The sequence below is a fragment of the Mytilus trossulus genome, chromosome 4 (assembly GCF_036588685.1).
Source record: "Mytilus trossulus isolate FHL-02 chromosome 4, PNRI_Mtr1.1.1.hap1, whole genome shotgun sequence".
NCBI classification, from domain to species: Eukaryota; Metazoa; Mollusca; class Bivalvia; order Mytilida; family Mytilidae; genus Mytilus; species Mytilus trossulus.
The window spans coordinates 85,576,468-85,595,378 of NC_086376.1; the positions used below are offsets into that span (position 1 = coordinate 85,576,468).

At 32.2% G+C, this 18,911-nt stretch overlaps 1 protein-coding gene across 1 annotated transcript; it reads right to left on the minus strand.

Moving 5' to 3' along the window:
• LOC134716203 (myoneurin-like) lies at nt 1-11,068 on the minus strand. Its single transcript, XM_063579041.1, has 4 exons — nt 10,983-11,068; nt 3,832-4,804; nt 2,963-3,116; nt 1-1,879 (listed from the first exon to the last, which is right to left on the minus strand). The coding sequence occupies exons 1-4, from the start codon at nt 11,016-11,018 to the stop codon at nt 649-651; spliced, it is 2,394 nt and encodes a 797-aa protein (XP_063435111.1). The 5' UTR covers nt 11,019-11,068; the 3' UTR covers nt 1-648.
• Between the last annotated feature and the right edge of the window lie 7,843 nt (nt 11,069-18,911).

Genomic DNA, 18,911 nt, shown 5'->3' on the forward strand with positions numbered 1-18,911 from the left:
AACACATGAAATTGATATCAAACTAAATATAGAAATTCAAACATCCATCTTGTGTAAAATATACTAAGTTTTCAGCTTATCAAGTGTTTCACAAAAAGTATTAGGTGTTGAAACTAAAACAATTCAGTTAATACCTGTGATGCATCAAACTTTTATAAACTAAATAGTATAAGAGAGCAATGGTTAAGAATCTTTTATTAAACACAATGAGTCATGATAAAATTTACAATACTGGTCAGGTTAAGTTTAAAAACAACTTTTTTACAAACACAAAGCTATTCATTTAATACAGTCATAACTAACAAATGATATTTCAAAAACAAATTTATCTCATAATTTATATCTAACATAATATATAATAAAACAAACAAAAACAAAATTCTGCCAACTGATAAATTCATACCATTTCTGAAATTGTTCAAGAAGGCTGGTCTTAACCTATGTATAATAAACACTCATACCTTTTAGGTCAACAGATAATTTTATCATTAACAGTTGAGGAAACTTGTATATGATCATTTTATCATAAATACACATATTATGATGAAATCAAATAATCATCCTAACCAATTTTACTAAAACTCTAGATTGCAATTTTATTTGTAAGGAGACTTGTGACAAATGTCGATAAAAATTTAGTCCATCCATTTATTGTGGTAAAATGACCCCTTGATTAAGGGGAAGAGGGCCTACTGCCCCATTGCCATAAATGTTAAACAATGGAATAAACAGTGGTTGAGGCTGAATATAACCAGCAGGTTGTAAGTTTACATAAGTGTTCTGTTGTAACTTTATAAAATTGGCGTTCTGTTGTAAATTGATATAATTGTTCTGTTGTGGGTTAATATAAAAGGCCTGTTGTGTATTATTTACAGTAAAGTTAGTCATCTGAGGTATTCCATTAAGCTGATTAATAACTGGTTGTGTCACGGCACAGTAACTATGATCAATTTGTATGTAACTGTTTGCTTTCTGCTCTACCAGAGGTTGATTGATTACTGACTGTTTCTCACCACTCTGTTTCTTTTCTGAACAATCGTTTTGTTCTGAGATAATTTGACTACTTTCCATAAGTTTAGATTGACAATCTGTATCAGTACTTGCATGACTTGAGGCTTGAGTTATCTTCACGTTTTTCTTTGAAAGTATCTTTTTATATTTTTCCTTGGTAATTTTGTTAATATCTAGACAATCATTCTCATAAATTAAGGACACTATTTTATTTTCAGCAATATTCTTACCATTTACTGTTACATTTGTTGACTCCTGGTTTGTATTTTGGGAAGTGGAAATGACTGATTTTAAGTTTGACTTCATGACTCCTTTACTACCAGATCTTGCTATGATAATTTTTTTAAAGCGAGACAAGGGTTTAGGTTCCTTTTTCTTTTTCTTGACCTTAACTGGTTTTGGCTTTGATTGGTCATCTTTATATATTGATTTTGTAGGCTGGTCCAGTGTCTTAACTCTGACAATTGGTGGTAAATTTGCATCATTGCCATGAACAGACCTCGTGTGCTTACGTAGACTTTTCTTGTGTTTGTACTCTTTCCCACAAAAACATGTTAACATTTTGAAATCTGTATGATTTAGTCTGGTATGACGAAGCTGTTCCTGTTTTGACTTGAATTTCTGTGAACATGAACTACAGCTAAAATTTCTTTCATCACTATGCTTGAATGCCATGTGTATTGTTAGATTTCTATTTGCATGAAAACATGCACCACATAATTCACACAAATGTGTTCTTTCTGATTCAAAGTGTCTTTTCATATGAGACTTGACTGCTCCTGAATATGGGCTCTTATAACTACAGTGTTGACAGGAAAAAAGCTTTTCTGTGTTGTGACAAATCATATGTAACTTTAAGTATTTCATTCTGAAAATAAAAGGGAAATTAATGTGTTCATTAATACAGATTGTCAGATACAATATATATTTTTTTCTTTTTAATTCTCTTTTTTAAATTATTACTTTGACTGTTAAGTCTATTTTTGGTAATTTCCATTTGATGTGGCTTAGTTCTTCTCATTCTGTCACTGTTGAAAATTTTTGTATTCTTGTCTTACATTTATGTTAATGTGCTTTGTCCATTTGCTGTTTGTTTTTCTTTGTTGAAACATTTGTTTGTTTTACAGAGAACTTTAGCTAGCTATAAAACCAGGTTTAATCCACTATTTTCTACCTTAGAAAATGCCTGTACAAAGTCAGGAATATGACAGTTGTTATCAATTTGTTTCATGCATTTGAACTTTGATTTGGTCATTTACAACAGACCTTTCGAAAATTTTCCTCTGAGTATAATTTTTTTATTATTTTACTTTCCACTGTCAAATTCACCATGAAAGATATGATCCAGACCTAACTGTCTTGACTATTTTGTAGGAATTATATTCAGAAATATATGCACAACTACAAAATGTAGTTCTGTTTGATTGCATTCAAGTGAAATCATGATATCAGATATTTTATCTACCTGGTATGTATACTTAAGCACAATGATCACAATACTTAATGTAAACTTCTGATTAATAAACATGATAAAATGTGGACACAGAGAAATGTCTCTCATGTCTGCATAATATTCAGAAAGACAATCTAATGGACAGCAACACAGCTAATTAATTCATAGTCACTGGACCATCTAGTGGATTGGGCCTCTAAATTGTTGACAAACTAAGATATACAGACAGCAATGTAACTATATGGAAATATTGTTTTTTGTAGGTAGTTCCTATAAAAGTAGCTTACGGTAATCAGAAAACCTTAAAATAGAAAATTGATTGGAATTCACTGGACCTTAACCTAAGGGCAGGCCCTAAAAAAAGTTGGCAAACTGATATGTACTGATTGCAATGCAACTGCATACGGTACCATATATCATTAATTCATCACAAATTTCAATGCAGGAGAAAAAATGACAACACAAAATCTTCCATTATATGTTATCTTAATAACTCACGAATAAAAAGATTTTCCACATTCAGTACACAAGAAATTTCTTTCCAATGTAAATTTCTGTCCACTTTTCATGCAATGGGCGTACGATTGTTCATGCTTCAATAATCTGTTACTTGTTTTGAAAACCCGCTGACATGGTTCACACTGAAAAGGTCCTGCAAAAAAATAGATATTTCTATGATAACATACATGCATTTTAAATTCAACACATTTACAAGTGCAGTTTTAAACATTTAACATGTCTTGTAATTGATGCTTTTAAAGAGCAATCATTTAACTTCAAAGGGGGAGATATGAAACTTTTCCTGCACTAAGCATGCTAAGCACAAACATTTTTTTCAATACATGTACTATAAATCAAAAATTATTTTTTCAAAATTTCACACCATAATTAAGGTACATTTGTATGGCTAAAATCTGCATTCAGAATATATTTTTTGTCTTTTGCTTTATACAAAAACAATGTACAAATGTATATACATGATATAAAATGCAAGTATTATCTTTAAAATAAATTGTTGTAAAATATATTAATGGAACATTGTCATGATTGTTGAAATGAAATAATAAAGAATTTGCATTTGACTATAGATTTGCCAGGCCAGAAAGGATAATGGAAATCAGGTTGCATATAACTTAAAAGAGGAACAAAAGAGATCAGAGGAACAGTCAAACTCATAGATTGAAAAAAAATGACAATGCCATGGCTAAAATAAAAAGACAAAAAGACAAATAATAGTACAGAAGACACAACATAGAAAACCAAAGACTAAGCAACACGAACCCCATCAAAAACTGGGTATGTTCTAAGGTGCTCCGGAAGGGTAAGCAGATCCTAGATGCCAGATTGAGAATAAAAGAAAAACATACCTTCCGGCTTCTGGTGTGTATACAAACTACTGGGTTTGTCAAAGGTTTTATCACACTTGTTACATGCATATTTTCTGTTGACAGCATTAATATTGTTTATGGAAACATTCATACTGTGAACTATTTGGTAGTGATCAGAAAGCTCTATAAATGACTGACATTTTCTTTCACAGATCGCACAATCCCAATTCTGATGTGTTTCCATCATGTGTTTGTCATAATGCTTTCCAAAATAAAATCCAATGTCACACTCACTACATCTGAAATTATATGCCACAGTTTTGTCACTCTTAATCTTGAACTTTTTCAACAACTTTTTTTTTACATTTGACAAACTACCTTTCTTGTTGTTATTAGACAAACTTGGAAAAACATCTTTGATCATTTCCTTCTGTGAAGCAGACGGTCTTTCCGGCCATGTTTTTGATGGTGTCTGGGACATTTCCTCAGCAATAACATCTTCACCAATATCATGATTATCATAGACCTGAAAATGGTCAAAATAGCTTTCATCGAGTACATCAACATTACTATCATATCTGCCATGACTACTTGTATTGTAACTAGCAGTAGTTATTGGCTTGGCAGTAATATCTTCTGTAGTGTCTTGAACAACCTGATCTATAATTTTATTGCAGGTTTTCAAATTGATTGCCTCTGCAACAAACCTATTAGTTGATGGACTATTCATACCACTTCTATCAAATTTACACATTTCCTGGCTAACTGAGGCGGCTTCATGGGTTATGTCCTCTTGAATGGCCCTATAAATGGTAGATATCCTATCCAAAGTACTCTTTGTATCATCTGATGGAAATAACTGGCCTGACTGGGTAGATGGCACTTCTGTTGAACTTAAGGTAGTACTTGCAGAATGTAGACATCTTGTTTGGAAAGATACTAACAAATTGATGGCTTCCTCTTTTTCTTCTGTAGAAAGATTGTTTTGGAAAATATCTTCTGCTGATTTAAGCTGGAAGTAAAAAGATGAATTAATTTAATTGTTAGATAGTCATCTAACTTACGTACATTTTGTATTGTTTGAAATATTTACTGCATAAGTCTCCTGTGTCAACACTTTTCATATTTAATGTCAATTCTAAAATTCTTTAATTACTTTCTGTTGCTAAAAATATTTTGGGTCCTTTTATTTTGTCGAAATTACAGTATAGGTATATACTTACATGTATACAAATACTCTAAAAAATGTCAGAATATTGGCAAACAAGATTCAGAAACCATTTTTAAAGCTTGGCTGCTTTGATGTGAAAATATCAATAATTCTATTTGTATTTTAACTATATTTTAACTAAGGAGTTTTCATGAAGCATGTCAAGTTAAGGAACAACGGAAAAACTGTTTAAAATAAAAATGTGCTTACAAGCAAAATTTGGAAAACATGTTTTTGTCTGAAATTAGAGCTCAAAAGCCATTAACTCAATAGATTTAAATTGCCTGTGCAAACAAAATTTTGAAACTGTATATATCTTTAATTAAAATACAGGAAAGCTATATTTTTTTCTGAAACATAATGTATTTAGATTTTGTTTCTTTAGGTCTATCCATGCCAACTTTTCAAGAGTATACAGGAAAAAAATAAAATATATGTACAGGTGGTATTATTTCCAATGAGACAAATGACCACCAGAGACTAAATGACATCGACTCTCAAGTTTAAACTATTGCAAAGTCAAATAAAACAGCATGCAATTAAACATTTAGACATACCACATAGCACTTTGAATGTATCCAAACATATTATAAACAGTAATATCAGAAAAATAACACTTCAATGAAACTTCAAGTCCTAAATCCACTTTGGTTGGCAAAAGTACGTAAGCGCATGCTTTCCCAGTTTGTGTTTTTCAAATCATGTGACTGTCATCTGACATGGTTTTACATTTAAGCGGGAATCACTATAGAACAAATGATCATCGCTTATATTATTTTCTATGGTTTATTGGTTTTTTTTCATTCATTTTATGAAGTATACATTGATAAATGTATTATTACTTTTCTGTGGAAAGACCTTTTGTTTTTCTTCTGATTGTTTTTTTTTTTTCTTTCGCTAATTTTGTTCTTGCGATAAATATTTGTTTCGCAATATGTTGCTTAGTTATTTTGTATATGATATCGAACAGTTTATGTGTTTTTGAAATTTACCCTGCGTAACTGAATACTTTTCTTTGTAGGAGTTATCTCCCAAAACACTGTTTTCCTTTTGTCCACTACTCCTTAACAACCGTCAAAGATTACGACAAATTTATTTTACAAAATTGCTTGTTATATATTCTTCGCATGAGTTGTCCTATTTTGACCGAAGCGATATGAACGCTCCATATGAGAGTTATTTCCCCTTATGCATTTCTATCTTGTAAACCATAAGTGATAGAGACCTAGGATCTTTTGATTTGAAGTCCCAGGTCCAAAAAAATGAAAATTAGGTCAAGGTCAAAGGTCAAGGTCATATTCTAAATTTTGAATTTGGCTTATTTTTGCCTTTTCTCAAACACTTTTAAGGATGTATATGTATTGGAAAAATGTTTGCTTATTTGTAATACAGATAATTTACATTTGGTCTGAAACAATCCAATGGCATCTTATAGGAGTTACTCTCCCTGAAATGTTCAATTATTAGGTTAATTGATTATCTCTTCAACTTGATCATAAAAAGGCCATATGACCTATTACAAAAGGCTCAGTGACAAATGATCTTGAAAAATGTCAACCAGAAGTGACCTTAAAAAAAACGGTAGGTCTTTAAGATTTATGAGTGAAAAAACTGCCTACTTGGATCTTTTGACATACAAGCTTCTTTTTGACAAGTTTCAAGAAAGCAATACTTAGCGAAAGCGATACTTAGCTATCTTAGATTCCGCCGACTACTTCAGCATTAAGTTCAGTCTGTGGTTAAAGTTTTGTTTTACATTAAAATCGTTGTCAAACATGATGGAATTTCGGGAAATTGGGATAGAAGCTTCTTTATGTCCAAAATACAGTCATACAGTATCCAGGGCAAAATTTTACAAATATTTATTTTTATTTTCCCGTATTTTACTACCAGATGGACTCCGTTTTTCCTGAACAGTTAATTTCATGTTTTGTCTGAGGTTAAATATATTCCCGCAGTCATCAATAACCGTTTTGTTTAAACGTCCAGTTGCAAGTTAAATGCATATATCCATGCAGCTCAAGATCATGATAATGATATATGAATCTTGAAAATATTTTGTTCTACATTGCGCTGAATTTTCACTCGTTTGTTCAAAATGCAACAGTCAGAGTAAAGACATTGTATACATATCTTATTAGTGGGTGCAGATTTTTTGCTAAGAGTTTAATTCCATATGACGACCTGTAGCTGTTTGATTTTATGGGAACTTATTTTTTATGGTTTGAACAAGGAACATATATACTGCTCCAAGTTTTAGCTATCAGATTATTAATACAATATTGAAAACATAACATTTATGAACCCATGGTTATTTTTTATTGAAGACATCGCATAATACATTCATTGCGACTATGTGTGATGACCAGCAACAACTTTTTAAAAAGCTCCGTTTTACAAACAATCATAGTATTTAGATTGTTTATCTATATTTTCCAGACAAAAGCTAAAGAGAATATATAGTGTAGTGTCACCATTGTATGATATACTGTTTTGGCAATTAATGTCATTACGCCATCATGTTTTAGGAAATTATTCAGATCTCATTCGCCAAAATGATATTTCTTCACATAAACTTCCTCAAAGTCAAAGTTCGAAACAGCCTCCAGTGACTTGAAGGATCTCGTTCCTTCTTTATCAAATTTTTCGTTTTGGTTATTTGCAAGCCGTAATTTCAAATTTCTTTTCCAATTTCAATCCCGAAATTTTCAAACACCATGTCTCGAAATTTTTCAAAATATTTTTATTTTACTTTATTTAATTTAAACATAAACAAATAAAAAAACAGCTGACACTCAACAACCTCACAGGTAAACGGGAAAGCGGCGGGCGTCCTAGTAAACGCCTATTAAACATCGAATATTGATGTGTACACCATATATGACTTTGCCCCCAGTTCGTCCAAATCTCGCATATTCTTGTATGAATTTAAATTAAACGCTTGACCCACTCAGAATTCTAGGTCGCGAACAAGCTTTCCCTGAACAAGTGTATTCATTAACTTTTCACTCAAGACTTGAAATGACTTTTGATCAACCGAAAGTGGCTAATTATCTTCTGATTTTGAGGCAAATTGATAAAGAAACTATATAATTTTGGAATCAGTTTGCAAGAAGCTATCATATGAGACTGGAAGAAATTTACCTCACAATAAGTAGCAAATTATCTCCCTCATTTCATTCAAAAGCATATTGAAACTACTTATGTATCGCATCAGTTTAAAGTAACTAACTTCTTTTCAAAATTCCTTTGATGTGGAAAGACCTTCAATTGTTCTCTGAACAATTAGTTTTTAATTGTCAATGTTGTTTTATGAATGCATTTACTTCTTATTTTCAAGTATATGGAATATATGTAACTTGGATAAATTTTGAACAATTCAATTTAAAATTTGAAATAAAATATAAGTTCTTCTTCTTTTTCTTCCGAATACGGGAGTAGACTCCTAGGTAGGAGTGTAAAACTTCCCGGAACTTGTGTGTTATGTACATATGGACTTAATTTAAAAATAATATGACAAAGAAAAATCGTTATCAATAACATATATACATTATGTACAGTGGCTTTAAAGTTTAATAAGTTGCTGTGGCTCCTTCAAGTGTTAGAGTGGATATGCCACTTTTGAAGGATTCCAGGGTGTCAGACATACCTATTGCTTCAGGTAGTGAGTTCCAGTCCGAAATAGTGCGGGGATAAAATGAAAATTTATAGAAATCTTTATTTGTGGATATTTGCCTAAATTTATGTTTCCCCCTAGTGCGTCCATCAGAAATTGTTTAAAAGTTGTCCTTAGGAACTTCAACTAACCCCCAATTTATTTTATACAGCATAGTTAATCTAGCCTTTTTCCTTCTTAATTCTAAATTTTCCCATTCCAATGATTTTATCAAATTTGAAACTGCTCCAGGTGATCTGTCTTTATAATCATTGAAGACAAACCTGGCTGCCTTACGCTGTACCTGCTCAACCTGAGTGATGTGTTGCTTTTTGTACGGATCCCAGACAGGGGAAGAGTATTCGACGACCGGACGGACAAGTGATGTGTACGTAAGGTTTTTAACCTTACGTGTGCAGTTTTTAAAGTTCCTACGAAGAAAACCTAAGGTTTTATTTGCCTTACAAGTAATATTGTTAATATGCGCAGAGATGCAACTAATCGTCAGCCCTGTCAGACCTGAGGGGCAGAATTTCTGCAGGTCAGGCAAAACTTGTTGCTGTGCAGGACCTGATGGCTGGCAATATTCTAGTCTTCTTGGGTCCCCCAAAACTTAATTCACTGTCTGTCCTGGTAGAGTATTTTGTTAATAAATTTGTGATTATCTCAAATAAAGGTAAATTTCCTGTTCCCTCGCTTTTTCTAACTTCAAGAACCAGTATTTCTGCCCAGTGATAGTCTTTTCATACCATGTCCATCACGCCCCAAACCCTTCTGCGTATTTCCTTCATGTTTCTGGTTTTAGAAATTCTTTCTTCAGGAAGGAGGTCTATCAGTGGCGGTTCCAGGGGTGCGCACCCCCCTTTATTTTGGCCGATCAATGCATTTGAATAGGGACATTTGTTTTGCACCCCCCCTTTGCCCTGGGCTAGCACCCCCCCTTTCGAAAATTCCTGCATCCGCCACTGTCTATTAAGCATAGTTGATAAGTTTAGGAAATATGTCATGGCTGAGAAAATTTGTAAGCGGGTCTCATTTGATTTTTGAGTGAAAATAGAGGTCTGGCAGAAATGTGATGGGTCTGGCAAAACTTGGTACCATGTAGGCCCCAATGTCTGACAGGGAAAAAAAAGTGTTTGCATCTCTGTATGCGTTCCCCAATCAAGATCATGGCTTATAGTTACGCCTAAATATTTACTGTCTTTTACTGCTTCTAAAATATGATTATGTAATATATAATCAAAAGAGGAAGGTTTACTTTTTTTAGAAATATGAATTACATAACACTTCTCAGGATTAAAATTCATTTGCCAATCCTCTTCCCATTTTACTAAACTAGACAAATCTTTTTGAAGTAATTGTGCATCAGAACTATTATTTACATTTCTATATACATGTAATAAACAATTAAATTAATGAAAAAAATTGTGTTGCTATCAACATGATCATAAAAGTGACTATAAATGTCAAAATTTGTTAATAAAATTGAATTTGTTTGAATAGTGTTAACTTTGAATTATTCAGATTGAAGCATTTTTCGAACATCAGGTACTTGCAAGTGGTTTTTACTGGTTTGTTTACAGTGCTTCATTACTGGTACCCATCATAAGTTGACAGTCCGTTTGTAATGTTAGCAAACATGATTTTTATTGCTATTATTGTTTCAAAAATCAACTGTTTAATGATTGAAATATTTGAACAAGTGATCAATCTTTCATTCTGTTCTGTTTTTCTAATTCTTTTAAATGGTAGATTAAATCTGGGAACAGTATATCTAACGTTAATATATATGTTCCTGATTAAATGTAGAGACAAACACAACGTTAGGTGCGTCATTACTGGTTCCTCAGGGATATAGTTGTAACCCTAAATACAGAAAATGAAAATGAAACAAATTTTGATGTCATCTTTCAACATTAACAGTGACCATAGTGACACAGTTATTAAAGATTACTTCACTAGTCTACATGCACTAGGGCAGAAGTTAACCCTTTCCTCCATGGAACTCTTTTTACATACTTGATTCACATAGGATTTTTTCAATACAAAAAAATGAAAACCAATATTTCATCAATGAACTAGAAACCCTGGAAAAAGTTACATGTAGGCCTATATCTAATATATAATATCTGAGACTACAATATCTGTAACTGCAATCGTAATCTTATATAATATGTATCCACAAACATTGACATAAATAATAAGCTGTTTTTTAAAACTGTTAGAAAACAATGAGCACCATCGAAAATAAGAAAGGATGGACGATTTTACAAACGCCTGTGTTAGTATCGAAATATGCATTTATATGTGGCTTGTATATAATACCTTAACATAAAACAGTGTGAAATAAATGTTCTGCATTTTTAAATTTGCTGGAGTATTTAGGGGTCCTATCCATCCAGGGGAATGGAACGAAAAGAAACATGTTGCAATTTAAAATATCTGTATGTTCCTCCTTAATGTAAGGAGCACTTCATAGATGACTTGATTTGTTAATCGTAAGTAAGTAATTTTTATTGGTTTAAAATCCAAAATTACAGGATTGATACCAAGACAATACAAATATACACAAACATACAAACATATATATATCGTACCAAATTTATAAACATTATATGAGGAGGTGGTACCACAAAGTTATTTAGTGCTTTTAAAATAAAACATTTCTAGAAATGTACATGTCACTTATAAATTTAACAATAATTCTATTAAGATATTAATACACAACTCTTAATTTAAACTAGGACGTGGACATGATTTCCGAGGGAAAATAGTCCATTGTTTATATTTAATTGAATTTATCATCAATAATATTTTTCCCGTATAAAAAAAGACATGGACGTTTTTACCGTGAGGCATATTAATTGACTACATGGGATGGTTTAGTGTCCCTATGCATTGACTTGACCCTGGGAATAGTATATATGCTAATATATATGTTCCTGCTTAACCTCCTAGAAAAATTAGTCTGAGGAACAGGCACTCGTTTCAGATTCCCCCTATATACCCTTATATATCTTTCTATAAAGACGAGTGTGACGGTGTGGTCTGAGGACATAGATTACAAACCATTATTAATTGATTGGTAAACAAGTTATATCAACTTATGTTACTGATCCCCTTACACTTTGCGGGTGCGAGTGCTTCCTTGTAGCGAAATCAGTCTGCTGTGAGTCTTATTCGAAATCTACATGGGTGTCATTTACTTGCAAGAGATAGTGTTCTCTCTCATAACACGGGCCAGTCTTATATATCGTCCCCTTCAGACGGATTATCATCGTTTCCTCAAGACCATACTAGCAAATGGTGTCAAGGAAGAGCCGAAGGAGCTCCAAACCAGGAACCTTAGTAGTCAGATGCACTAACCACTACACCACGGCTCTCTTTGGGGATAATATTTAATTGTTGCCAAGACATATCATAAGTTAATCAGGACAACTTTATCATTTCATGTGTAGTTTACCAAACCATACACGAACAGAGACGAGGACGAGATAAACGGGTTGCTCTTCTCCTAAATCCTGTTTTTCTGAATTTCAGTTTTCCCATTTCTAATTTTTGTCTAATCTTTTGACTGATATAATTTTACGGGATGTATTATGGTGTATCGTTGACCATCGGTTTGTCCGTCCGTCGTCAACATGTTGGACATCAACTCAAAAACACTTCCAATAATACTCATTAAAATCTGGTGCCGGAATTGTTTATATCTATTGACGTGAGCTCCCTTTTGTTTTTTTGTGGTGTTTTAGTTTTTTACAAATTTAGGATTTATCGTTTCCGATTTTTGGGGTATTATTCATTAAAAAAGGGGTGAATTTCCAGTTTACGAATAATAACTCAATGACACTTTGGTAAATTGTTTATATCTTTTGCTGTAGCTCCCCCAGTTTTTATAAAATTGCTAAAATGTAAACTTCAAGCTATTTATTGAAAAGTAAAATACTTCTGTTAAATATATATGGGTTGTTTTTGACACTACAATGCATCGGTATCGTGCACTAGAATCATTAAGTCCTGCTAAATTACTGAAATCTTTATAATTTTAGCATTTGAGAACACTTTTAGACATTTTCTGATTAAATGGATGTGGCCACATTTGTTCATTCTTAAAATTAAAGTGCATGTTGTATTTAATAATAATACAAAGCATAATATGTAAAGGTTGAGAATGAACACGGATGCGACCACTTTCATTTTTGACCCAAAAAAATCTGAAAAGTGATATTTATTAGATTTCTATCATTTAAACTTGAGTGTGAGCGTCTTTAATGACTAAATCAGTTCAAATCTTTCACATACACTAATTGGATTTACTAAAGTAGACACTTTTAAAAGTGTTAAAAAAGTGTCCAAAATTTTTCTTCAGATCAACCTAAAATTTGGGGCCAAAATCGGCCCTTTCCGAACCTACTCCTTTCAAGTTCTTTGACTGCATTTATTCAGAAACCTATATGTCAAATATTTAATTACAACAAAAATTCAGACCCTGTATCAAGCTTGTGTCCACCATTGGCGGAATTGTTCAGGGTTGGAACTCTGCTGGCGTATCAAGTTGCACTCAGCGAAGCAATTTATTTGTACCTTGTATCCCACCTCAACACTTTTTCTACCACGGTTTTGTAGTGATATCTTTGTACACAGACTGTATTTGAAATCTATGATTTCCACCATAAGTATAACATATAACAAAATTGTTATTTGAATGGAGAGTTGTCTCATTGGCACTCATACCACATCTTCCTATATCTATGTGCCCAATATTTCTTGTATTTTGTTGAATGGTATGGTAGTTAAATATAATATTGTCAGCTAACGCAGAAGATATGGAATTATGTACTTCCAATCTACATAGCGAGACACTTGTAGCTAACGGCCTTTTTCCAGGTTTCAGTGAGAATAATTCATTAAAAATACTATTGTAGTATTTGTGTAGTATTTGTTAAGCCAAGGTGAGTTTATAAGACTCCAGTGACCACCTTTTCTTATGCCTACAGTATTCTGAAGCTGAAATTATAATTTCTCTTGTTGATGATTAGTATCGTCAAAGAAGGTCTAAGATGATTTACCATAAGAACTAAACATTTAACCTTACAGATAGACATACACTTTGCCAATCCAAACCACAAAATTTTACCATTGACCAATGAACCACAAAAATGAGGTCAAGGTCATTCCATACAACAAATATAGTTGTCATATCGGTTGAAATATCTAAGATATCAACTGAACATTGGATCTGAATCTTGATCTCTGATTTCCACAAAATGAGGTTAAGGTCAGCTGAACCCTGTATGGAGGAAAGAACAAGATAACCCTCCAAGGTTCCCAGATATTAAATATAATGATCCTATAACTCACAGGTCTTCAAAATAGTTTACACAATTGCAGGAATTTTAGGCTAGACAAATACCTAAAGAAGATAGCCATTGGCAAATACAAAATGCTGAAGAGGCATGCTTCATCCAGTAATAATTTGAATCAGATGAGAGCTGTCTATGATCAGGCACTTTCTATGCTTGGTATTTCTTAAATGACCATCAAAGAGATTGTAATACAAATTGTAACAAGTAAAAACAAAATAATGTAACCTCTTTGAAAAATATATTGCATCAAAATGGTGGCAAAATATGACAATCTTTGCAAATATCTCATAATTTACCTTAGGAGAGATACTGGACAAAACTGATCAGTAAAACAAAAAAATAAATACCATTTAAGAATAAATTGTGTTACTGAGCTCAGCTGGATACGGTATATGGGTGTTAACGGAAGAAGAATTAATTTTATGTATTTCAGCCTATAAATAAGAACATATAATTTAAAGATTTTTTTTGCATTCGAGTTACTGTGAATGCTATTACTGAATAACATGCGTGTACATCCGTCAAAGCCTAGATACCACACTATCATTAAAGTATGTTAAAAACACAGCAAGACACAAAAAAATTAATGTTGACTAATAATGAATTATGAAAATGATGTCCAGGTCAGATGAAATCTGCAAGACTAAAATGTACACATTTTTAACAATCATTCTACATATCATATAAAGGTACCACGAACTTCCTATAATATCTAAGTAGTGAACATTTTCACTTTAAAATAATCTTGATCACTATCAATCTTTAATCTATAAAATGTGGTCATTGAACCCCTCTCAAACGGACATGTAGACATTACAACGAACCCATATAACCAAATATAGTTATCCTTTAACTCATTATAGATGAGATTTTTACGCAAAAACAACACATTTTTAAGCAGTTACTTCACCATGAAAATGAAGCCAATGACATATTGAACACATTGAATGCTCATGAGTGACCTGATTCTCCGTAATCTATTGACACGTTTGGAATCGGGTTGTGTGCATGTTAAATGTGTATTTTTTGTGGTTCCTCATATTCTTTTCATGCATTATAACATCTTCAATCATTTTATTCCGTGTTACTGTAACTGTTAACCATCAAATCATAAAATAGAAGTCAAGGTCAGATGAATGCCATCAGATTGACATGTACGATAATGCACCCTTTACAATCATCCAAGACACAGAATTTAATTGACCTGTTTAACATTTAGTACCAGAGAACCTAATCTAACCAAAAAGAATCTTTCTAAGCATGGATCACCACCTGTTGAAAAAGGGAGTCTGCCTATAATCACCTTCAGTTAGCAGATATGACACTTTTTAATACCAACCTATAGTTTTTGGAGGAAAATACCCTTTAAAAAAATTATCACAATGAAATGTGTGTATTTGTCTGCTCTTCTACTTATCATGATTGAACTTATGTTGGGAGTCTGTAATGAGAAGGTTTAAGACATGTATAACGTAAACTAATCATTATCAACGATCTGTGTAAATTAGGTCAAGGTCAAATGAACCTTGTCAGACCGACGTGTACACCTTACGTCAAATATAGCTGGTATAATTCTTTTATATAATATGAGAAATAGAGTTATTACAAACTTTGAGCATTGCCTAATGAACCATAATAAAAAAATGAGGTCAAGGTCAGATTAACCTTACAGACAGACATACACTTTGCCAGTCCAAACCACAACATTTTACCATTGACCAATGAACCACAAAAATGAGGTCAAGGTCATTCCATACAACAAATATAGTTGTCATATCGGTTGAAATATCTAAGATATCAACTGACCATTGGATCTGAATTTTGATCACTGATTTCCACAAAATGAGGTTTAGGTCAGCTGAACCCTGTATGGAGGAAAGAACAAGATAACCCTCCAAGGTTCCCAGATATTAAATATAATGATCCTATAACTCGTCAGCAGGTATTTCACATGACAAAAAAATACTGTTATGTTTTTAAAGCAATGGCTGAACCATGAAGATTACATATCTGAATACAATGTATGAAGCCTCCAGATCTTCTTCCTTCTGAAATATAAAGCTTTAGACAAATAGTTTATACTGCTTTCAGAAATTAATCCCAATGTCTTACATTCTGTGACTTTCTTTTGAAGGAGAGACATGATTCAACAACTTAGGAACATAACAGATCTTTAGTGCAGATAGATCTTGTAACACTGAGCATATCTGCTTTTGAGGTTAATCCTATAGTTCTTCGAGAAAACAATAAAAGACAATTCCTGTATTACAACTATAAAGCAGTGAACTAGTGTTGGGTAAATTAATTTAGATCTAATTCTGCTGTTATTTCTTTTGTTGAAAAATTTCACAATCCTTTTCTTTTTAATAACATCAAAAAATCTGAAAATGGTTTTAGGATTAAATAAACATTTCATTGGGTCTATGGCTCACCTCCAGTTACCAGATTTACTGGTTACAGAAATTCCAAGGTAAAATATAAAATTGAGAATGGAAATGGGGAATGTGTCAAAGAGACAACAACCCGACCATAGAACAGACAACAGCAGGTCACCAACTATAGGTCTTCAAAAAAGTTTACACAATTGCAGGAATTGCAGGCTAGACATATACATAAAGAAGATAGCCATTGGCAAATACAAAATGCTGAAGAGGCATGACTCTTCCAGTAATAAGTTGAATCAGATAAGAGCAGTATATGATCAGGCACTTTCTTTGCTTGGTATTATTTTAAATGATCATCAAAGAGATTCATCAAAGAGATTGTTATACAAATTGCTACAAGTGAAAAAACACAAAAATAATGTAACCTCTTTGAAAAATATATTGCATCAAAATGGTGGCAAAATATGACAATCTTTGCAAACATCTTATCATTTACATAAGGAAAGATACTGGGCAAAACTGATCAGTAAAACAAATAAATAAATACCATTTGAGAATAAATTGTGTTACTGAGCTCAGCTGGATACGACCGCAGAGACCAACACTGAACAGTTGGGGCAAAAATGGACACAATATTTGTGCTTGATACAGGTCTGAATTTGGATTGTTATTATATTTGACACATGTTAGGTTTCTGACACAGAATAACTGTAGTCAATGAACTTGGTAATATAATTTGAATTTATAAATATTTTGCTTTTGTTACTGCCTTACATTACCCCCAAAGTCAAAACTAACCATCCCTTCATGATATGGAAACTTGTTGTGTAATTTCAGAGATATTCATACACTTAAACACAAGTTATTGTTTGGAAACTACAAAAACGCTAATCTGGGCCCCCTTTTTGGACCCTTTTTCGTAAACTATAGGAACCATATCCCCCAAAATTAACCTCAACCTTTTTTTAGTGGTATTGAACCTTATGTTAATATTTATAAAGATTCATTCACTAAAACTAAAGTTATTGTCCGTAATCTAAATGCATCTTTGGACAAGGATGCAGATGACGACAACGAAGCAGACAACATGATAGTATTATACGATGCAATTCTTTTTCTTTACAGTTGTATAAAAAGGAAGAACATAGAAAAGGAAATAACAATGAAATATATTTCTGATTTATTTGTAAATAAGCAACTAATATTATAAATAAGCAACAAATACAGCACTAATATTGTAAACCTGTTTTAAAAAGCAGCAAACTGCAACTAGTCAATATAACTGTGGCACAAAAGACTGGTTAGCACAATTAACAAATATAACTGAGGAATAAAAGACTGGTTAACACAATAATTACTTTTTACCTTCCCTTCTATCCTTATTTACTCGCTTTTCTTTATATAGCAGTCTAATAACATATGAATAATGATCTTGCTAACACATTATAATACACACCAGGATGTAAAAATCTTTTTAACGATAATATCAGATCTAAGTGGCTCCTAAAAGCCTCAATCCCTTATCTGTCAGAAATTGAAATATAAATATGCAAAAAACCCTGATTAGTGAAAAAAATATCCTCATTTAAGGGAAATCATTGTTTACAATTTCTATCATTCTATTATTCATATTAAAGATTACAGGCAAAAACTCAAATATTAGATAAAAATATGGCCATTTTTAAAATGGTTAAAACCTTCAGAAGGTGTTATCTGATAACCAGATGCTCCGCAGGGCGTAGCTTTATACGACCGCAGAGGTTGAACCCTGAACGGTTGGGGCAAGTATGGACACAACATTCAAGCTGGATTCCGCTCTAAATTTGGATTGTGATTAAATAGTTGACACAGCATAGGTTTCTGACACAGAATGAATGTATTCAAATGAACTTAATTTTTTTGTTTTCTCTTAGAGCAATTCACTATGCTGTTGAATATTAATATTAATCCTCTCAAAAAAATGTTTGAAGAAATTTTCTTTTTATTTATGAAATTTCAAATGAGAAAAATTGAACCCAATTTTTTATTCACATCCCCCTTTCCCTTATTCCAAAACTAATTTCAATTAAAATATTCTAATGGAGTTTGCAACAATTACTACTCATTTAAATACATCATAAAATATTAAGATATAAAAAAACTGCTTGTTATCACTGAATGGTAAAGATTATTTAAATTTATCAGTTGGTAGTAAAAAGTGAATATACATTGTATATTGTATATAACAAAGATTTAAGTTGATTCTGGACAAAGAAAGATAACTCCAATTAAAAAAAATTCTTGCAGATATTTCTTGCTTACTATACTGGACAAAGAAAGATAACTCTTAATTAAAAAAAAAATTGCTATTTCACAATATTGTGAAATTAGATATTTCTTGCCATTGCACAATACTGTGCAATTGAAAAGACTTGCTATTGCACAATACTTAATATAATAATTTTAGATCCTGATTTGGACCAACTTGAAAACTGGGCCCATAATCAAAAATCTAAGTACATGTT